This window comes from Austrofundulus limnaeus, unplaced genomic scaffold (assembly GCF_001266775.1).
Source record: "Austrofundulus limnaeus strain Quisiro unplaced genomic scaffold, Austrofundulus_limnaeus-1.0 Scaffold102, whole genome shotgun sequence".
In the NCBI taxonomy this organism is placed as follows: domain Eukaryota; kingdom Metazoa; phylum Chordata; class Actinopteri; order Cyprinodontiformes; family Rivulidae; genus Austrofundulus; species Austrofundulus limnaeus.
In genome coordinates, this window is record NW_013952504.1 from 462028 (window position 1) to 478813 (window position 16786).

Genomic DNA, 16786 nt, shown 5'->3' on the forward strand with positions numbered 1-16786 from the left:
GATTAATTAATTAATCTGAAGTTGGTTTATCTTATAGAATGACTAATAATTGATAAGCGGCCATTTTCTTAAAAACCAGAGTTTTCTCTTGAATCGAGTCTTTCCATAAAATGAAGGATTTTTTTATAATCTCCTGAATTAAAAACAAAAGCACATCATAAACGTTTGATGAATGGTTGGCAGGAAAGTTGACATTTTAAACCTTAATAAAAAATCGATACAGGGCTTTAGAATATCGATACAGTATCGGGAAATGAAATATCGCGATATTTCAGTGTATCGATATTTTCTTACACCCCTAGTTGAAAAGCCTTTTAATTCCTTTTTAAACGGTGTCACATTTGTAAGGAACATGCATTTTTGGGATGAGCAGTAGAGCTGAGTATGTGGGCTGTGCACATTTCTCTGGTATAAGATTGATTGCCAAGAAGCATTGTTACAACAAAGGAATAATGTGCCAAACACAATTTCCTTAATTTTTGTGCTAAATATATATTGTTTGCTTATTATGGGCTGTCTTTGAATTCAAAATCCTGCATTTACATTTTTGGAAAGCTTGCTGAGATTAATAATTGAACAGTAAATCTGAAAATTGTGCTCAGAATCTATTTTTTTACATGCTCAAAAAAAAATGAGCCCAAACCTAAATAATTTCCTGACTTTACCCAGGGGTAAGAAAACTAAATAATTATCTGACTTGAAAAGAATAAGTGAACTAAACATGATATGACAAATGCCTACAAACCAGCTAAATGACAAATTCATTTATGGCACAGTGGCCATTACAGTGTTTGCTGTTTTCTAATGCATTTTTTTTGTTGAAAGAATAAAATTAATTTTACAGAAAACTCAATGGACATGCTGATGTGTGCTGTATCAGTTTCATAACTAATTATAACTTTTATTTTATTATATTATATTTTATTTTATTTTTCTGTCATTATGCAAAACAAAACGAGCTAACCTAATGCAGCGGCTCTATATTTATGTGTAAAGCTGATGCAAATATTTTAACTACTGGGCCGAGGGCAAAGTAATGTTTTTACCAAAGTAAAGGAATGCAAATTTTAGCATCTGTATGTGCACAACTATATAGAATTTGTCAAAGAAATAATCTTTTTTTATGGTTTTGGGTTTGATTGAAGTTGTAAAATAATCCTGGATAATTACGATGACCGTTCAGTAGTGTTGCATGCGATGATTTGTTATCTGCTGCTGCAGTCAGGACACTGTGTTTTGCCTCTTAAGTTCTGTCGTCTGACATTTGAAACTTGTTAATGTACCTCAGAGAAACACAAAGATCACAGATGCCCCATTACCAGTTATAAATAATGGCACCATGGGATCGAGTTCCTGTCAGCTTCCTTCCAACACAAACACGCAAATCTACACTAGCAATTACCCTATGACAGCCCACAAACTTAGGGGTCCTATATTTTCTGCCGCCGCCGTTATGGGTTCAGCCATTTCTGCTGCTGAAACAAGGTTAAATGTTGTAGTCACTGCCTCCTAACATCGTCACGTGTGTTTAAAGGTGTAAACAACCTGAGAGGCCTTCCACGTTGAGTGTTGAAACGTGAAACGGCTGCCCTGGATCCTGTAACCTGCTGGAGAAAAGAATGTGACGCTATCGGTGGGCCTGTTACATGAACATTCATTACCAAAGTGGGTTCACGCTGTGGTTCAAAGCTCCGTTTTGTGAGGCTGAAAGGGGCCATCAGGTCGCTGCGTCATTTAGACCGGGATGTTTTGAAATACGCTGAGCTTGATGAGTCAATGAAAGCGCAGCACAAATAGAATTAGCATGTTTAATGCATTCGACAACAAGCTTTTACAGCATAAAAACAGGAGGTGTAAACCATGTTTTTTTTAAAGGAAAACAAATTAATGTGATACAAGACAAAATGTGACATATATTAAGTTTACAGTTTAATAATCAAGGGTATGTGCACAATAGCTTGGTGGTCAGTGCTGGAACAGCTGAAAGAAAAGCAACAACTGCATGTTTATCCATTATCACATTTCATATTGTTCTCTTATGTTATGTTCTTCTGTATTTTGTGTGCAGGTATTTATACGGTATGTGCTTCAATGTATTGTTCATTTTTACTATAGATACTAAATAAACACATTTGTGAGTTTAAAATGGCCCTTAGACAATAAAAAGAAGAAAAAATAGATTTTCTATTAGAAAGTAATAATTCTGAGAATAATTAGAGGCCTAGCGTTTCTCTAAAGTACATGTTTTGCCAGAGATGTAGACTAAGATCATCTTATGTTAAGAAATGACAAAATTTGTGATCAAAACCTGAAAATTACTGTCCGTACGTCCTTTTTCTGACGCTTATCTGGGGTCGGGTCATGAGGGCAGCAGCCTAAGCAGAGAGACCCAGACTTCCCCCTCCCAAGCCATTTGGGCCAGCTCATCCGGGGGAACCTCAAGGCATTCCCAGGCCAGCCAAGAAACATACAGTAGTCCCTCCAGCGTGTCCTGGGTCTTCCTCTGGGCCTCCTCCCAGTGGGATGTGCCCGGAACACCTCACCAGGGAGGCGTCCAGGAGGCATCCTAACCAGATGCCAGAGCCACCTCAACTGGCTCCTCTCGATGTGGAGGAGCAGCGCCTCTACTCTGAGTCCCTCCCGGATGACTGAGTTTCTCACCTCTTGAGAGAGAGCCCAGACACCCTGCGAAGGAAACTAATTTCGGCCGCTTGTATCTGCGATCTCGTTCTTTTGGTCACTACCCAAAGTTCATGACCATAGATGAGGGTAGGAACGTAGACCGACCGATAAACCAAGAGCTTTGCCTTCTGGCTCAGCTCCCGCTTCACCACGACAGACCGGTGCAGCACCCGCATCACTGCAGAAGCAGCGCCAATCCACCTGTTGATCTCCCGCTGCATTCTTCACTCATTCGTGAACAAGACCCCGAGATACTTAAACTCCTCCACTTGGGGCAGGACCTCCTCCTCGACCCGGAGGAGGCAACCTACCCTTTTCCAGCTCAAGACCATGGTCTTGGATTTGGAGGCACTGATCCTCTTCCTGGCCGCTTCACACTCGACTGTGAACCACTCCAGTGAGAGCTGGAGATCAACATCTGATGAAGCCAAAGGACCACATTATCTGCAAAAATCAGAGATGTGATCCTAAGGTCACCAAAAAGGATCCCCTCAACACCTTGGCTGCGCCTAGAAATTCTGTCCATAAAAGTTATGAACAGAATCGGTGACAAAGGGCAACCTTGGTGGAGTCCAACTCTCACTGGAAACAAGTCCGACTTACTACCAGCAATGCGGACCAAGCTCTGGCACCGGTCATACAGGGACCTAACAGCCTGTATCAATGGGCCTGGTACCCCATACTCCCGGACTACCCCCCACAGGAGTCCCTGAGGGACATGGTCGAATGCCTTCTCCAAGTCTACAAAACATGTAGACTGGTTGAGCAAACTCCCATGATCCCTCCAGGACCCTGCTGAGGGTGTAGAGCTGGTCCAGTGTTCCACGACCAGGTTTTTTTCCCTGAAAATTACATCATGTGCAATTTAATGAACTTTAGAGTTGCCATGCTCATGATACTACCACATCAAATTGTAGCTCACTATCTATAGATCTAACTGAATTATAGCCTATTTTGTGTTAGCTGATGTTATTTAGGTGTGGTGGCCATCTTTAATTGTCCTGACTTTAAAAGCTAAGGTGTATGCACATCCAATGAATACTTTCTGAAGGTTTCCTTAAAATCTATACTCTGGCTCATGAGATAGTTTGCTAACAGACAAGCAAAGTTGATGTTTAGAAACAGATGATCAGAACTGAGTGCCCAAAGCATGTTGTTTTTGCCTAATCAGTGTCTCACCCGCTCCCCAGAGAACCACACGGGCCTGATGAATGGCAAAGACAACCATGATGAGGAGCTGTCGAGGCGCGTCAGTCAGCTGACCACCAGCGTGGAGAGCGTGGAGATCACAGTGAGCGCTGGCGAGAAGATCGAGGAGGTGCTGTCGCCCGAGAGCTCGCCCTCCAAGTCGCCCAACACCAAGAAGAAGAAGAAGTTCCGCACACCGTCCTTCCTGAAGAAAAACAAAAAGAAAGAGAAAACAGAGGCCTGAGAGCAAACAGAGGGAGGGAGTCAGGAAGAGCTTAAAGAGGAAAGAAAGGCTGCATTAACCCTTTCTTTCCATTTATAGGCTTTTTGTTTGTTTGTCCTTTTATGTTTTTTTTCTGTTTGTTTTAATTATATTTGATTTTTTTTAACAAGAGGTTTTATGTGCAAAAAGCAGAAAAAAAACAAGATTTTAAAAAAGCAGTTTTGCAAACAGACAAGAATGTTTGGGAACTTTTGGGATGGGTGTGTGTGTGAGTCCACACATAAACCTGCAACAGGCGATGGTGATGAAGGCAGGTGGGTCTACATACCTGGTAACTCATGCAGTACTTTAACAAGGCTCCTTGGAACGTCTCATATAAATCCTGACTAACTGGCTCTTTTTTTTTTTTTGTATTCTTTTATACTCAGATTTTATGAAATGAGTGTTTAAAAGTTGCACGTTTGTGTTTTTTCTTGATTCTGTGTAAGGGACATGAGAGGCCACATTCAACTTGGAGTCACACTGGAAAACTTGTTTAGGAAAAAAAAAACGATGAGTTGGCAGGTTTGTGCTGGTTTATTATTCTGGGGGCTTTCTGCCATCATTCAAACTGTTTTAGATGCAGAATTTTTTAAAAAGATGATTGAATTGGGTTGTTAGACTAGGGATGATATGAAAGTCTAAGTTTTTTTGAAACATTTATCTCATTTATGTAGCATTTTTTCATCTGATCCTCTGTTTTTTTTTTTTTTTTTGCCAAATGAAATGGAGGAATGATGACTAAAAAAATCTCATTTTAGTGACGCATCTCTGTTGATTGTTTTAATTGAATTTTAAATTCTGTGGTGACCAACCTTGTTACAAAGAATGCAAACATTATAGTTTATACTTTTACGGTTAAGTTTATTTTCATCCTGTTGGCTCAAAAACACAGAGTTACTACTTAAAAGAATGATAGGAAAACTGGATATAGATTTGTAGTGACAGTATATATACTTTTTGTTTGTCGTGCAGCACTTTTTTTTTGTACTATGTAACCCAGTTTTAGCTGCAGGTCTGTTTCACCAGTGAAGGGGATTATGATGTTTTGGTTGAGACCGTGCAAGTAGCGAGCAAGGCGTTTGTATTTTGTAAAAGGTCGGGATCAGGAAAGTGAGCTGAAGGAAGAAAAATAGAGATAATCTCGATGGTGTTACATATGAAGAACAACACAAAAGGTTTTACTTCTCAACAAGTGAGGCGCGGCCGTGGAAGGGATTTGGTTAGGTTTGAGAAACTCAGCGTCTCATCTCTGCTTTTTTTGTCCATGATGTGTTTCTGTTGGCGTCTTTGACTTGTGAGCTCCAGCGTGAAGTTATCCGGTGTGAAGCACCTGAACTGAGAGAACAGCTTTTCTAAACCTGAGCAAAAGGTGGAATGTTTTCTGTGGGTCCGTGTTAATCTGTGTTTAAAGAGTTTTGAGTTGTGTGATGGTAGGATGGAGCAGGAGAGGGATCAACACATCATCAGGATGAAGAAGCAGAGCCAAAAGGCCAAGCTCTAAATTTATTCGTTTGCCAACCTTCCGATTCTCATCTATGCAGGGGCGGAGCCAGAGGGGCGCCTGGGATTGGCCACCCTAGGTGCCACCCCCAAAAAAGTAACAAGCGGATGAGGCTCTTAGATTTTGTTTAAAGATTTTATATTCAATCTCGGCTGTGCGTGTTGAGCTAGAGCCCTTTGTAAATTTTAATTTAGCATTAGTGGTTAATTTAATTTAATGTGGGATTAGCATTGATAATCGATATGTAATCAGTCAGAATCAGAAGCATTTATCGTCATTCACACACAACATCAAAGATGCACTGCAGAACGCAATTGCAGTTTAGAACATCCGTTCGGAGAAACCAACCCATTCTCACTCCCAAGTCGTCACATATTGACGCTTTTCCAAGGTTCCCTCTACGTCCGATTTTGACGCGCAGGGTACCCCCGTCACGTCAGTTACTGACGAGATGGGGCGGAAGCTGTTGTCATATTTTCAGAAAGTGTAGAAAATGCGCAAAAACTACTGTTTCGAAGCCTGAAATTACCTTTGTTCACTTTAGACATCCTGTCCCTGACCCTAGTACCTAAAATTAACCATTTTTAGAAAATGTAGGAAATTCACGTCAACATGTTCCAAAGCCTGAAATTACCTAATATTCACCATGGACATCCTACCCCTGATCCCAGTACCTAAACTTAACCATTAATCCTGATCCCTCATGTTAACCTCAGACCCCCGACCCAAAGACCCCTGGTGGCGCAACCCGGAAAAGCCGCGGGCGTCAAGGACTGACGCGAGGGGGGCACCTGATGCGTCAAAATCGGACGTAGAGGGAACCTTGGAAAAGCGTCAATATGTGACGACATGGGAGTGAGAATGTGTAGGAGAAACACACACATAAACATGGGGGAACGAATATCCAAGGTCTTTCTTAGCTATTCCACAACAAATGTCATCTCAATATGTCTGAAAATAATTGAATTGTAGGCTTTTAAACTTAGCTTTGGTGGCCATCTTAAATTTTTGATTAACATTTGGAATTTGGTCAAAATTGCTTTCAGCTACTTTATCTGTTGCTGTGTTTATCTGTTTATTTTAGCTGTTGGGACTAGCATTCGGCATGTTTTTTTGGATCATTCTTAGCAGTGGTCACATAATTTCTGCTCATTGTTTTGTAAGAAAATTACGTGTTCAATAGACTGAAGTCAAGTCAATATGAAAACCACCAAAGTTAAATAAAATGATGTGTAGAAGGAATAAAACCATACAAAACCAGAATCTGGAACCGAGTGGGGTTTGTTGCCAAGCGGAGCTGACAGGAAACCACACTGGCCAAAAGCCAGGAAGTGCATCAATTTATGCATGATTCTTCAATGCCTGAGTTCGCCCCCTACTGACCTACGTCTGAATCACAGGCATTCATACAAAAGTCTCAATCTAATGTTATAATAACGTTTCAATTATGTGTTGTCTATAATTCGGACATGTAACTACTCTATATCAATCAACACATAATAGAATAAACATTGTCAACATTATAAAAGGAAAACCTAAGAATATAGTGCTGTGCTTCTAACGTCAGTACTAACCTGTAATAACTATAAATTTCTTCAGTTTCATAAAACAGCTGAAATAATGAGGCCATTTGGAATTAACTGCGGTGGACATTTAATTTTTAAATCCAGGGTGCTTTCCTTTATTTGTATGCCCTCCTAAAAACACCTTGCCCACCCCTTGCAAAAAAAAGTCTGGCTCCGCCCTTGCATCTACGGCAGTAAGATCTAAAAGATAATGGATTTAAACAAGCTTCCTTTGTAGGCTCAGCCTTTGAGATAAGTTGAGGAGCTCCATCATCTGAATTCAGACGCTGCTCTTCTGCTTGGAAAGGAGTCAGTGGATGTAGGTTGAACACCTGGGTAAGATACCAACCGAGCGCCTCGTCCCATTGGTAGCAGACCCAGAACTCCCTGAAGGGTTTTACCATCCTCTCTGGTCTGGGAACAGATTTCCCTGAAGGAGCCAGAGTGTGTCACTAGGGAGCGGGATGTCTGAGTTTCCCTTCTGAACCTGCTGCCTCCATGATCCAACCATGAGTATTTTGACTGAAACGTGTCAAACCTGTTTTGTAATCTTCAGCTAAATCCTGAGCTGTTTAAAGCAGAGTCGGGATATTTTTTTAATGTGGTGTTTTAGTGTGTTTTAAAGCCATACTGCAGTTTTCTTTTTTTTTATATAATTTTACTGAGACAAGGGTTTTGATTCTCAGCTGCCTGCTGAGGCATCACAGATCCTTTTGTAAAAAGCTTCCCTCGTCACAGAGACTGCATCAACTCATCTTAAGTCAATTTTTTTCCAGCTAAATTCAAGATTCACTTCTGCCTATTTCGTTTGCCCTTTTTTTTCTTCCCAGAACTGGAACATTACTGGAAGCTCGTGGACATTTTGTTTTTGTTTGATCACAATGTGAGGCTGATTTTCTTCAGTTAAACACAGTCATGCTGCAACAGTCAGATGACCTGCAGCTGAACTCTGCTCAGCCAAAGTGTGATGGGTTGTCCAAATATCCCCCTTCCCCCCCACTGCAGTTTAAGTAGATGTACCAATATCCCAGCTAGCAATGTGAACTATTGGATTTGGAGGGAGGGTGTTAAGGAGCATCTTTAGCCGTGTTAAACGACAGCTTTTTGGCTCTGGGCGACGAGCTCAGGTCACACAACTAAACGATGGAGCAGAGAGTTGTGGGCCTTGGAAATCCAGTTGTGTACTTCTGTGTGTATTCAAGAGGGACATGGAAAATGGACAACCTGACATGAACACCATGTTTTTATCACCCAGACTTTTTTTTTGTTTGTTTGTTCATTCTTCATTTGTATCGCAGTACACTATTTTCTCTTAGTTTGTAGGCTTCTTTTTAGTTGAGCATTTTATGGGCAGCTATTGCTCCCAAATGAACTGAATGTGCATTTCATGCTTTTTATTTCCACCCCATCATTTTTTTTTCTGACGGTTTGCACCTTGCTTTACTAATGCCTCTTTATTCATCTTTTTTTTTTCTCTGCTAAAAGAAAAATTAACACGTTTTACTTTGGCACACCTGTATGAGCCAAGCTCCTTTGTGACCTGTGAAAATCCTATATAAAATGGTTATCTAATGGAGTTGCTTTTAGATGTATCGCTAATCTGTTTAAATTCACAAATAAAATTGTATTTTAAGAAAATCAGTCTTTTTTTTCATATTTTTGCATCAATTCATTTCATTCAAGTTGAGTTCTACATAAATTTTTGTTTCATTTTCAAAATAGTTTCCTTTTTTAGTTTTTTTAAACTATGTTTAGCTAGCCTTTAGCTATTTTTAACTAGACTACAGGTCTGCAATTCTGCTACTTTTAGCATTTATTGCTACTTCAGGGACCTCTTGTAGCATTTAGACAGGGTTTTAATAAATTTAGCTTCTTGTTAGTCTTGAGATACTTTTAACTAACTTGTTACTTTTAGTTTTTAGCTGGCATTGTGCTTTAGCTACTGTTTTGATACATTTTATAGCTTTTAGTCAGAGGTTTGTACCTTAGCAAAGAGTAGTATACTTGAAGTTCATTTTAATAAATATACTTGAGTATACATTTAAGTATATCAAGTACACTAGGCACCATGTACTTGTGTACTAGAAAGTATACTGATTTTAATACTTGTTCGTACTAAATTGGGACGTTTTCGTTTATAAAAAGTATACTTTAAGCATACTGTTATGTCTTTTTGAAGTTTATGTACTTACCAAAAAGAAGTAAACTAAGTACATGTCATCAAGTATATAAAGTGAACCATAGTATATTTCCCTAAGTGTACTTTTATTTACTATGTATACTGATATACCTGCACCAGCAGTTTACTAACACATACTTCTAGGACTAAATTTGCCCACAAAAGTTTATGAAAGTATACTCAGTAGTATACTGAAAGTAATTAAGTATAGTTTTAGTTTAATCTTGAAATGTACTACTAATAAACCAGTCTGTGGTGAAAATGTACTTTCAGTGACTACTGATGTTTATGTTGACCAAAAGTTTAAACATTAATATAAAGTATACTTAAACCTTTAGTGTACTTTTAGTACAAGCCAAGTGAAGTGTAAGTTAAACTTGGTTAAGTAATTCTCAGATAAGTACATAAAAGTAAACTGGAAATATACTTTTTATTTTACGTTTAAAATTAGTATACTTAATGGATACTTGCATATACTACTTTTTGCTAAGGGTAGCCTTAGGCTATGCCACTTTAAGATTTTTTTCTAATGTTTTGCTACAGTAACTTGTAGCCAGCATTTCTATTTTTTGACTTCTAGGTTATGTTTTACTTCTTTAGCTTCTAGCTTCAGCTTTAAGAACTCAGTTTCATTTCAGCCAAGTCATTCAGCATTCACACCGCCTTTCATGAAAATTGCAATTTCTCCAGTTCATCATCATAACTTTTAGGGGAACACAACTTTATGGCTCTACTAGTTAAATAAGTTAACATGCATTAGGATACTCTTAAGCATCAAATCAGTAGGAACACAGACACTAACTGGTGCCTTTTATATGTATTCAGTGCTGCATTAAAACGTGCACTAGGCTACTGTATGTGTGAATAACATGGTGCTGATTAAGTGCTGCTGTGAATGTGAAGGACAAGCTGCAGGAACTTCATGTTGTTATGTGAAGCAAACTGACACTTTCAGTGCTGTTAGTTACAGTAAGATGAGTATAATGCTACGATTCAGATGGTAAAAGTGGAAATTAAAGCAGAGAGAAAAACTGCTTTAAAGAAACAACTTCCTTCTGCATGAAAGCTGCTTGTTAACCTGCAAACCTCTAACAAAATGTCTCAAAAACAAGTGTTTTTCAATCGTTTTCATGTATTAGCTTCCTATGTATGTATTTCACAAAAAGTTGAAAAGCTCTATATTTATGCAACCTTTGAAGAGAACACAGAAAAGTGAGCAGCATTTCTTTACCTTGTTCACAGTGGACAGAAATGAAAGCGGTGCAGAAGAGCCAGGTGGTCTTTAAGTGTTACAGGTGACGAGAAAACAGAGGTTGAAGAAATTTATTTTCACAATTTTGAAAACTGCAAGCAGATTTTTCATCACAGCAGGTGGAAACAAGGGTGTGAGCCTTGTTCTAAACAGGGAACCAAAAATCAATACAACACCAGTTGTAAAATCAAAAGAAAAAGACATTTAGTGACTGCAAATTGCTAGTATTGATTTTATTCTTATGAAATTAACTTTGATTTTGCAGATTTGTGTCTCCTAAATGTCATTCCAATTTGGAACGTTTGTAGAGTTTTCATTCATTTTTATTTTTGGGGTTTTGCTTGTCATAGATAATATCTCAGCACTCGTCCCGTGGAGAAATGAAAGGTGTTTGTCCACATGAGAGTGTGACGTGTGTTGGTTCAACTCAGTGTTCTGCATCACCTGACTGTTCTGATGTGATTCAGCACTGGTTTGCTTGAAAAGCATTGAAAGCGAGAATTTGTCAAACATTCAACTCTAATGAAACCTCTACTAAAACGCTGCTCATTCTCCAACAACAAAATTAGTCCGCATTATATTTCTCCAAGACAAATGTGCAGATTTACAAAACTTAAAAGAATAAATGTTGCAAATCTGTGTGCGCGATTTACTAAACTCAGAGAAATGATTTCCTCAACTTGTAGCACTCGTCTGGCTTCCACAGTTTTCAGTCTTAACCAAAGCTGCATCCAGGTACCTCACTTCAAAACCAGTCCAGTAACCTGATTAAAAACTGAAACATGATTCTATTATTTTAAGTTGTTGCTGCTTCAGCTGCATGATGCCAAGCTCCACAGAAATGGGGATGTTGATTGGGCAGGCAGCAAAAGCTGAGAGTGAACTTGGTCTGCTATGACACAAAGGATAGTTTTTCTCAAATACAATCGTCTCTAACAAGAAAATGTAATTATGACTGCGAAATGTCTAAAAAGCCTTATATAACTTTATGCTGCAGTCATTTCTCTGTTAATCATTGCATAGCTTTACAAATGATCTCTTACCTTGTTGCCTTTTGAAGATTTGTTTAGCTTTAATTGCCACACTTCATTTGTAGCATATCAAAAACCTCTTCACAAAGTTTAAAGAAACTTTTGTTTTAAGTGTTTAATCACTGAAAAAGGTGCAAATATACAAAATGGCAAAGGTCACAAAGCTCCAGTGGCAGCTCGTCGTTGATCAAACAGAAACATAAATTAGGCTTTCTTCTTTTCCTGAAACCTCGGACGCACTGAAACATGATCGAAACATTTCTCAGCCTAAAATGTACAGTTTTACTGTGCTGCAGAATGCCGACAGCAACGTTGTTCAAGATGTGTGAAATTTCAAAGTGTTTATTTTCACATTTAACCAATCCGTTGCGGTGGAAAAACTTAAATGTGCAAATGGGAACAGAAAACAAAATAATTAATGAGAAACAAAATAAATATTTAGAGTCAAGTTTGGTCTAAAGTGTTTTAACACGTATGAGGATTGTTTATAAAGCATGTGTTTGTGCATGTTTCTGTCAAGTTTGGTAAGAAACACTGATGATGAATGACTTTTATGTTTAATGCAAGAAAACAATCGTTCTGCAAGACACGTGTTTAGTCTGACAGTGGAGTTGCTCGTTCAGTGAAAAACCTCTGAATGTAATTGTTGCTTTCAGTACGAACATCAAAGAGCATGTTTTTCATGTCCCAGGTCTACCTGGTGCAACCAACTCCCATCATAACCTCCTAAGAACTGATAATTCATGCACTTTAGTTACAACAGATATGAGCAGACTTTATCTTCGCTGCACTTTATAATTCAATATATGCAAAAATCAGCATTTTGATAGTTTCTGATGACTTTAATTTTCAGTGCCTGGCATTTGACTGGATATGTACCTTGTGTGTACACTAATGTGAAATATGCAGAACGTTTCTAAGATGTTTTCCTAAATGCTTGATTTCTGTTTGTATACAGTGTTCAGCTGCAGATTTTCACTTATTGTGGACAATCCTCATTTAAGACAAATCTATAAACTCTTAACTGAGGTGAAGTCGGTACCAGCTCCCTCTGATACTGGATCACACCACTCAACCAGCTTTATTAACTACTTAACCAGTTTTGTTTGGAAATTAAAGAAACTATTTCCTATCTAAAATGTTCAAGAATATACTAATTTTACTTTTTTAAAGATTTGGAAGGAATTTAAATAAAACTAAGAGTCTTGAGATCAAAACTGTGCCTCTGCAGAAGCTATATAAAAACTAATTAGAATGTGTATTAAAAAAATTTCTTATTGTCATGTCATTTGCTTTTAATATATCGATTGTTTACATATAAATAAAACTCTGGCATCAATGAATGTGTTATCAGTATATAGCACTTTATGTGGAAACTTTCCTGTTATGAACAATAAAATGTTGTGTTATAATTGGGGATATGCTGTGTTTTCTTGGTTTTAGAACAAATCTATATCCTACTGGATATTTGGTTCTATATTCATATAAAGCAGGTAAAATAAGTATTGAACACGTCACCATTTTTCTCAGTAAATTTATTACTAGAGGTGCTAATGACATGAAATTTTCACCAGATGTCGGTAACAACCCAAGTGATCCATACATACAAAGAAATCAAACCATAAATGTCCAGAAATGAAGTTATTTGTAATAATGTGGAATGGCACAGGGAAAAAGTATTGAACACACTTACTGAAATTTATCTAATACTTTGTACAAAAGCCTTTGTTGTCAATGACAGCTTCAAGACGCCTCCTGTATGGAGAAACTAGTGGCATGCATTGCTCAGGTGTGATTTTGGCCCATTCTTCCACACAAACAGTCTTCAAATCTTGAAGGTTTCGTGGACCTCTTCTATGAACTCTGATCTTTAGTTCTTTCCATAGATTTTCTGTTGGATTCAGGTCAGGTGATTGGCTGGGCCATTCCAGCAGCTTTAGTTTCTTTCTCTGAAACCAACTGAGAGTTTCCTTGGCTTTGTGTTTGGGCTCATTGTCTTGCTGAAATGTCCAGCCACGTTTCATCTTCATCATCCTGGTAGATGGAAGCAGATTTTTATCAAGAATGTCTCTGTACATTTGTCCACTCATCCTTCCTTCAATTATTTGAAGTTTGCCAGTACCATATGCTGAAAAACAGCCCCACACCATGATGTTCCCACCTCCAAACTTCACTGTTGGTATGGTGTTTTTGGGCTGATGTGCAGTGCCATTTGACCTCCAAACATGATGTGTATTCTGGCATCCAAACAGTTCAATGTTGGTCTCATCTGACCAGACTATATTCTCCCAGTATTACACAGGCTTGTTTAAATGTTGTGCAGCAAACTTTAAAGGAGCTTCAACATGCTGTTTCTTCAGCAGTGGAGTCTTGCGTGGTGAGTGTGCATACAGGCCATGGTGGTTCAGTGCATTACTTATTGTTTTCTTTGAAACAATCGTACCTGCTAATTCCAGGTCTGTCTGAAGCTCTCCACAAGTGGTCCTTGGCTCTTGGACAACTCTTCTGATAATTCTTTTCACTCCTCTGTCAGAAATCTTGTGAGGAGCACCTGGTCGTGGTCGGTTTATGGTGAAATAATGTTCTTTCCACTTCTGAATTATGGCCCCAACAGTGCTCACTGGAACCTTCAGAAGTTTAGACATTCTTCTGTAACCGATGCCATCATTATGCTTTGCAACAATAAGGTTGTGAAGGTCTTGAGAGAGCTCTTTACTTTTACCCATCATCAGATGTTTCTTGTGTGATACCTGGCCATCATTTGGGACTTGAACCAGCTGATATTAACTTGCACTGACAAGGGGCAGGCTTGCTTTCTAATTACTGAGAGAGTTCAGCTGGTGTCTTGTCTTTCCATGCCTTTTTACACCTCCCTTTCTTCCTGTGTTCAATACTTTTCCCCTGTGCCATTCCACATTATTACAAATAACTTCATTTCTGGACATTTATTGTTTGATTTCTTTGTATGTATGGATCACTTGGGTTGTTACCGACATCTGGTGAAAATTTCATGTCATTAGCACCTCTAGTATACATCTAATATATTTACTGAGAAAAACGGTGACGTGTTCAATATTTATTTTACCCGCTGTATAGTATAATTTAAGTTTACACTTAAGTGGACATATATTGCTTTTAAATCCTTCTTTTTCATGTTTACGTAAATCACTGGGATCCATATAAAGTGTAACTGCAAGACTTTGGTCTGAATGCCTCCTTATTCCACAAGACTCTAAGTTCCCATTTCTGAGGTGTGTCTCAGATCAACTCATTTTGAAGCTGTCTCTTTAAATCTAAATGAGACGCTTCACACCCACCTTCAGCTTTCTAATCGATCCATTGCAGTTTGATAGAGGGATTTACGGCTATATACTGATGCAAAAACTTTTTATTTACAATTTAATTAAAATAAATCAACAAAGAAAGATGTGTCCATTCAGCCTTTCATATTGGAGCCAGAGTCTGACCCAGAACCAGAGGAGAATCAAGACAACCAAACTGGTAAGTCCAGACCATATTTAGCAGTTTTGTTGCAAATACTGTCACATACTAGTTCTGAAAAAGTCATAGAAAAAAGAGAAAACTGAACGGGTTGAAATATATGACCCCAACAGACAGTTGATTCTAGCCAGTTTGGCACCCTTTAAGATTACAGGTGACACTCGCGCAATTTTCTCATTGCCAGTTTACATACATTCACATACTAAATTAAATAGTTTTGTCTTTTATATTATATTTTTATCTTTAGAAACCAGCACAGGTGTATAATAACTAAGTAAATTACTTTGTTACAATACTATACTTAAGTAATTGTTTTGAGGATTTGCATATTAACAAGTATTTTTTTAATCATAACTTTTACTTTAATTTCCTTACATTCAAAGCCTAAAAATGATACTTTTAGGTCTTTATTTTAAAATTTAACACCCAGTAACATGTTGCAAATTCAAATATGATTAAACTCATCATAAAATGAGTTTTATGCACTCTAAAAAATGAAGTGTTGATTTACTTAACCAAGTTATGTCAACTGGTTCCACTAAACCAAGTCGAGTAAATTACTAACTCAGTTTTGTGGAACCAGTTTGGTTATGTAAATCCAACACTTCATTTCTTATGTAAAGTTTCTTATGTTATGAGTGTATATGTAAAAGTACTTTTAATTTTACTTTCCTGATTATTGTGAGCAGTTTTATGACTTTTACTTAAGTGTTTTTTATTTAATTCATTTTTACAAAAAAACATTTTCTGTTAAGGTATTTTTACTTCAGGAAATCAGGTTGTCTAAATAAAATAGTTAATATACGCTTCATGTAGTAACATCACTCACCAATTGTGGCACCACCTAGATCACATGTGTCAAACTCAAAGCCCGTGGGCCACATCCCGTGTGGCCTGCCAGGAACACCCCCAATCTTTTTTTACTCAACAAGAAAATTGTTTCTTACACCACTGGTAAGCTTTAAATTTATGATTAAATGCAACAAAATAATTTTAAAAAGTGGAAGATAATAACAATTGTCCTACCCCTGACCTGTTGGCTTTAAATGAACAATTTATGGGGATAGCACAGTACCGTATTTTTCCGACAATAAGCCATGACTTTTTTCCTGAACTTTGAACCATGCGGCTTATAGTCCGATGCGGCTTATACGTGGATTTTTTTCTTCAGCCACCAGGGGGCTCTTATGCTCCATTTGCCATTTGCTGGAGCGGGAGGGCTTTCCCAGCAGCTAGGCTCTGGGTTTCTTGGGGTAACTATGAAAGGTCAGTGCGAAAACAAACGCCGCACAATCACAAAGAAAAACTAAAGAAAACTACTAAGGTCAGTTATATTAACCGTATTCCTCCGAACTTTAATTCTTAAAGGTTTGCTTTTTATGTTTTGATGTTGAATTCACTTTTTTGACGACAAATTTGCCTCTCCTTGGGCTGCTACCTTATCGTGGTGGAGGGGTTTGAGTGTCCCAATGATCCTAGGAGCTATGCTGTCTGGGGCTTTATGCCCCTGGTAGGGTCACCCATGGCAGACAGGTCCTAGGTGAGGAACCAGACAAAGCGCAGCCCGAAGACCCCTTATGATGCACAACAAACTTGCATCATAGTACATCACACATCAACAG

General features: G+C 38.2%; 1 protein-coding gene across 6 annotated transcripts in view; it reads left to right on the forward strand.

Moving 5' to 3' along the window:
* add3a (adducin 3 (gamma) a) overlaps nt 1-5284 on the forward strand; it is a 152979-nt gene extending 147695 nt beyond the window's left edge. For all 6 annotated transcript variants that reach the window (XM_014013491.1, XM_014013490.1, XM_014013494.1 and 3 more), the window contains one exon: nt 3873-5284. In XM_014013491.1, the coding sequence (XP_013868945.1) occupies nt 3873-4114 (242 nt within the window). In that variant the 3' untranslated portion in view covers nt 4115-5284. The remainder of the gene's footprint in view (nt 1-3872) is intronic.
* Nucleotides 5285-16786: the final 11502 nt, after the last annotated feature.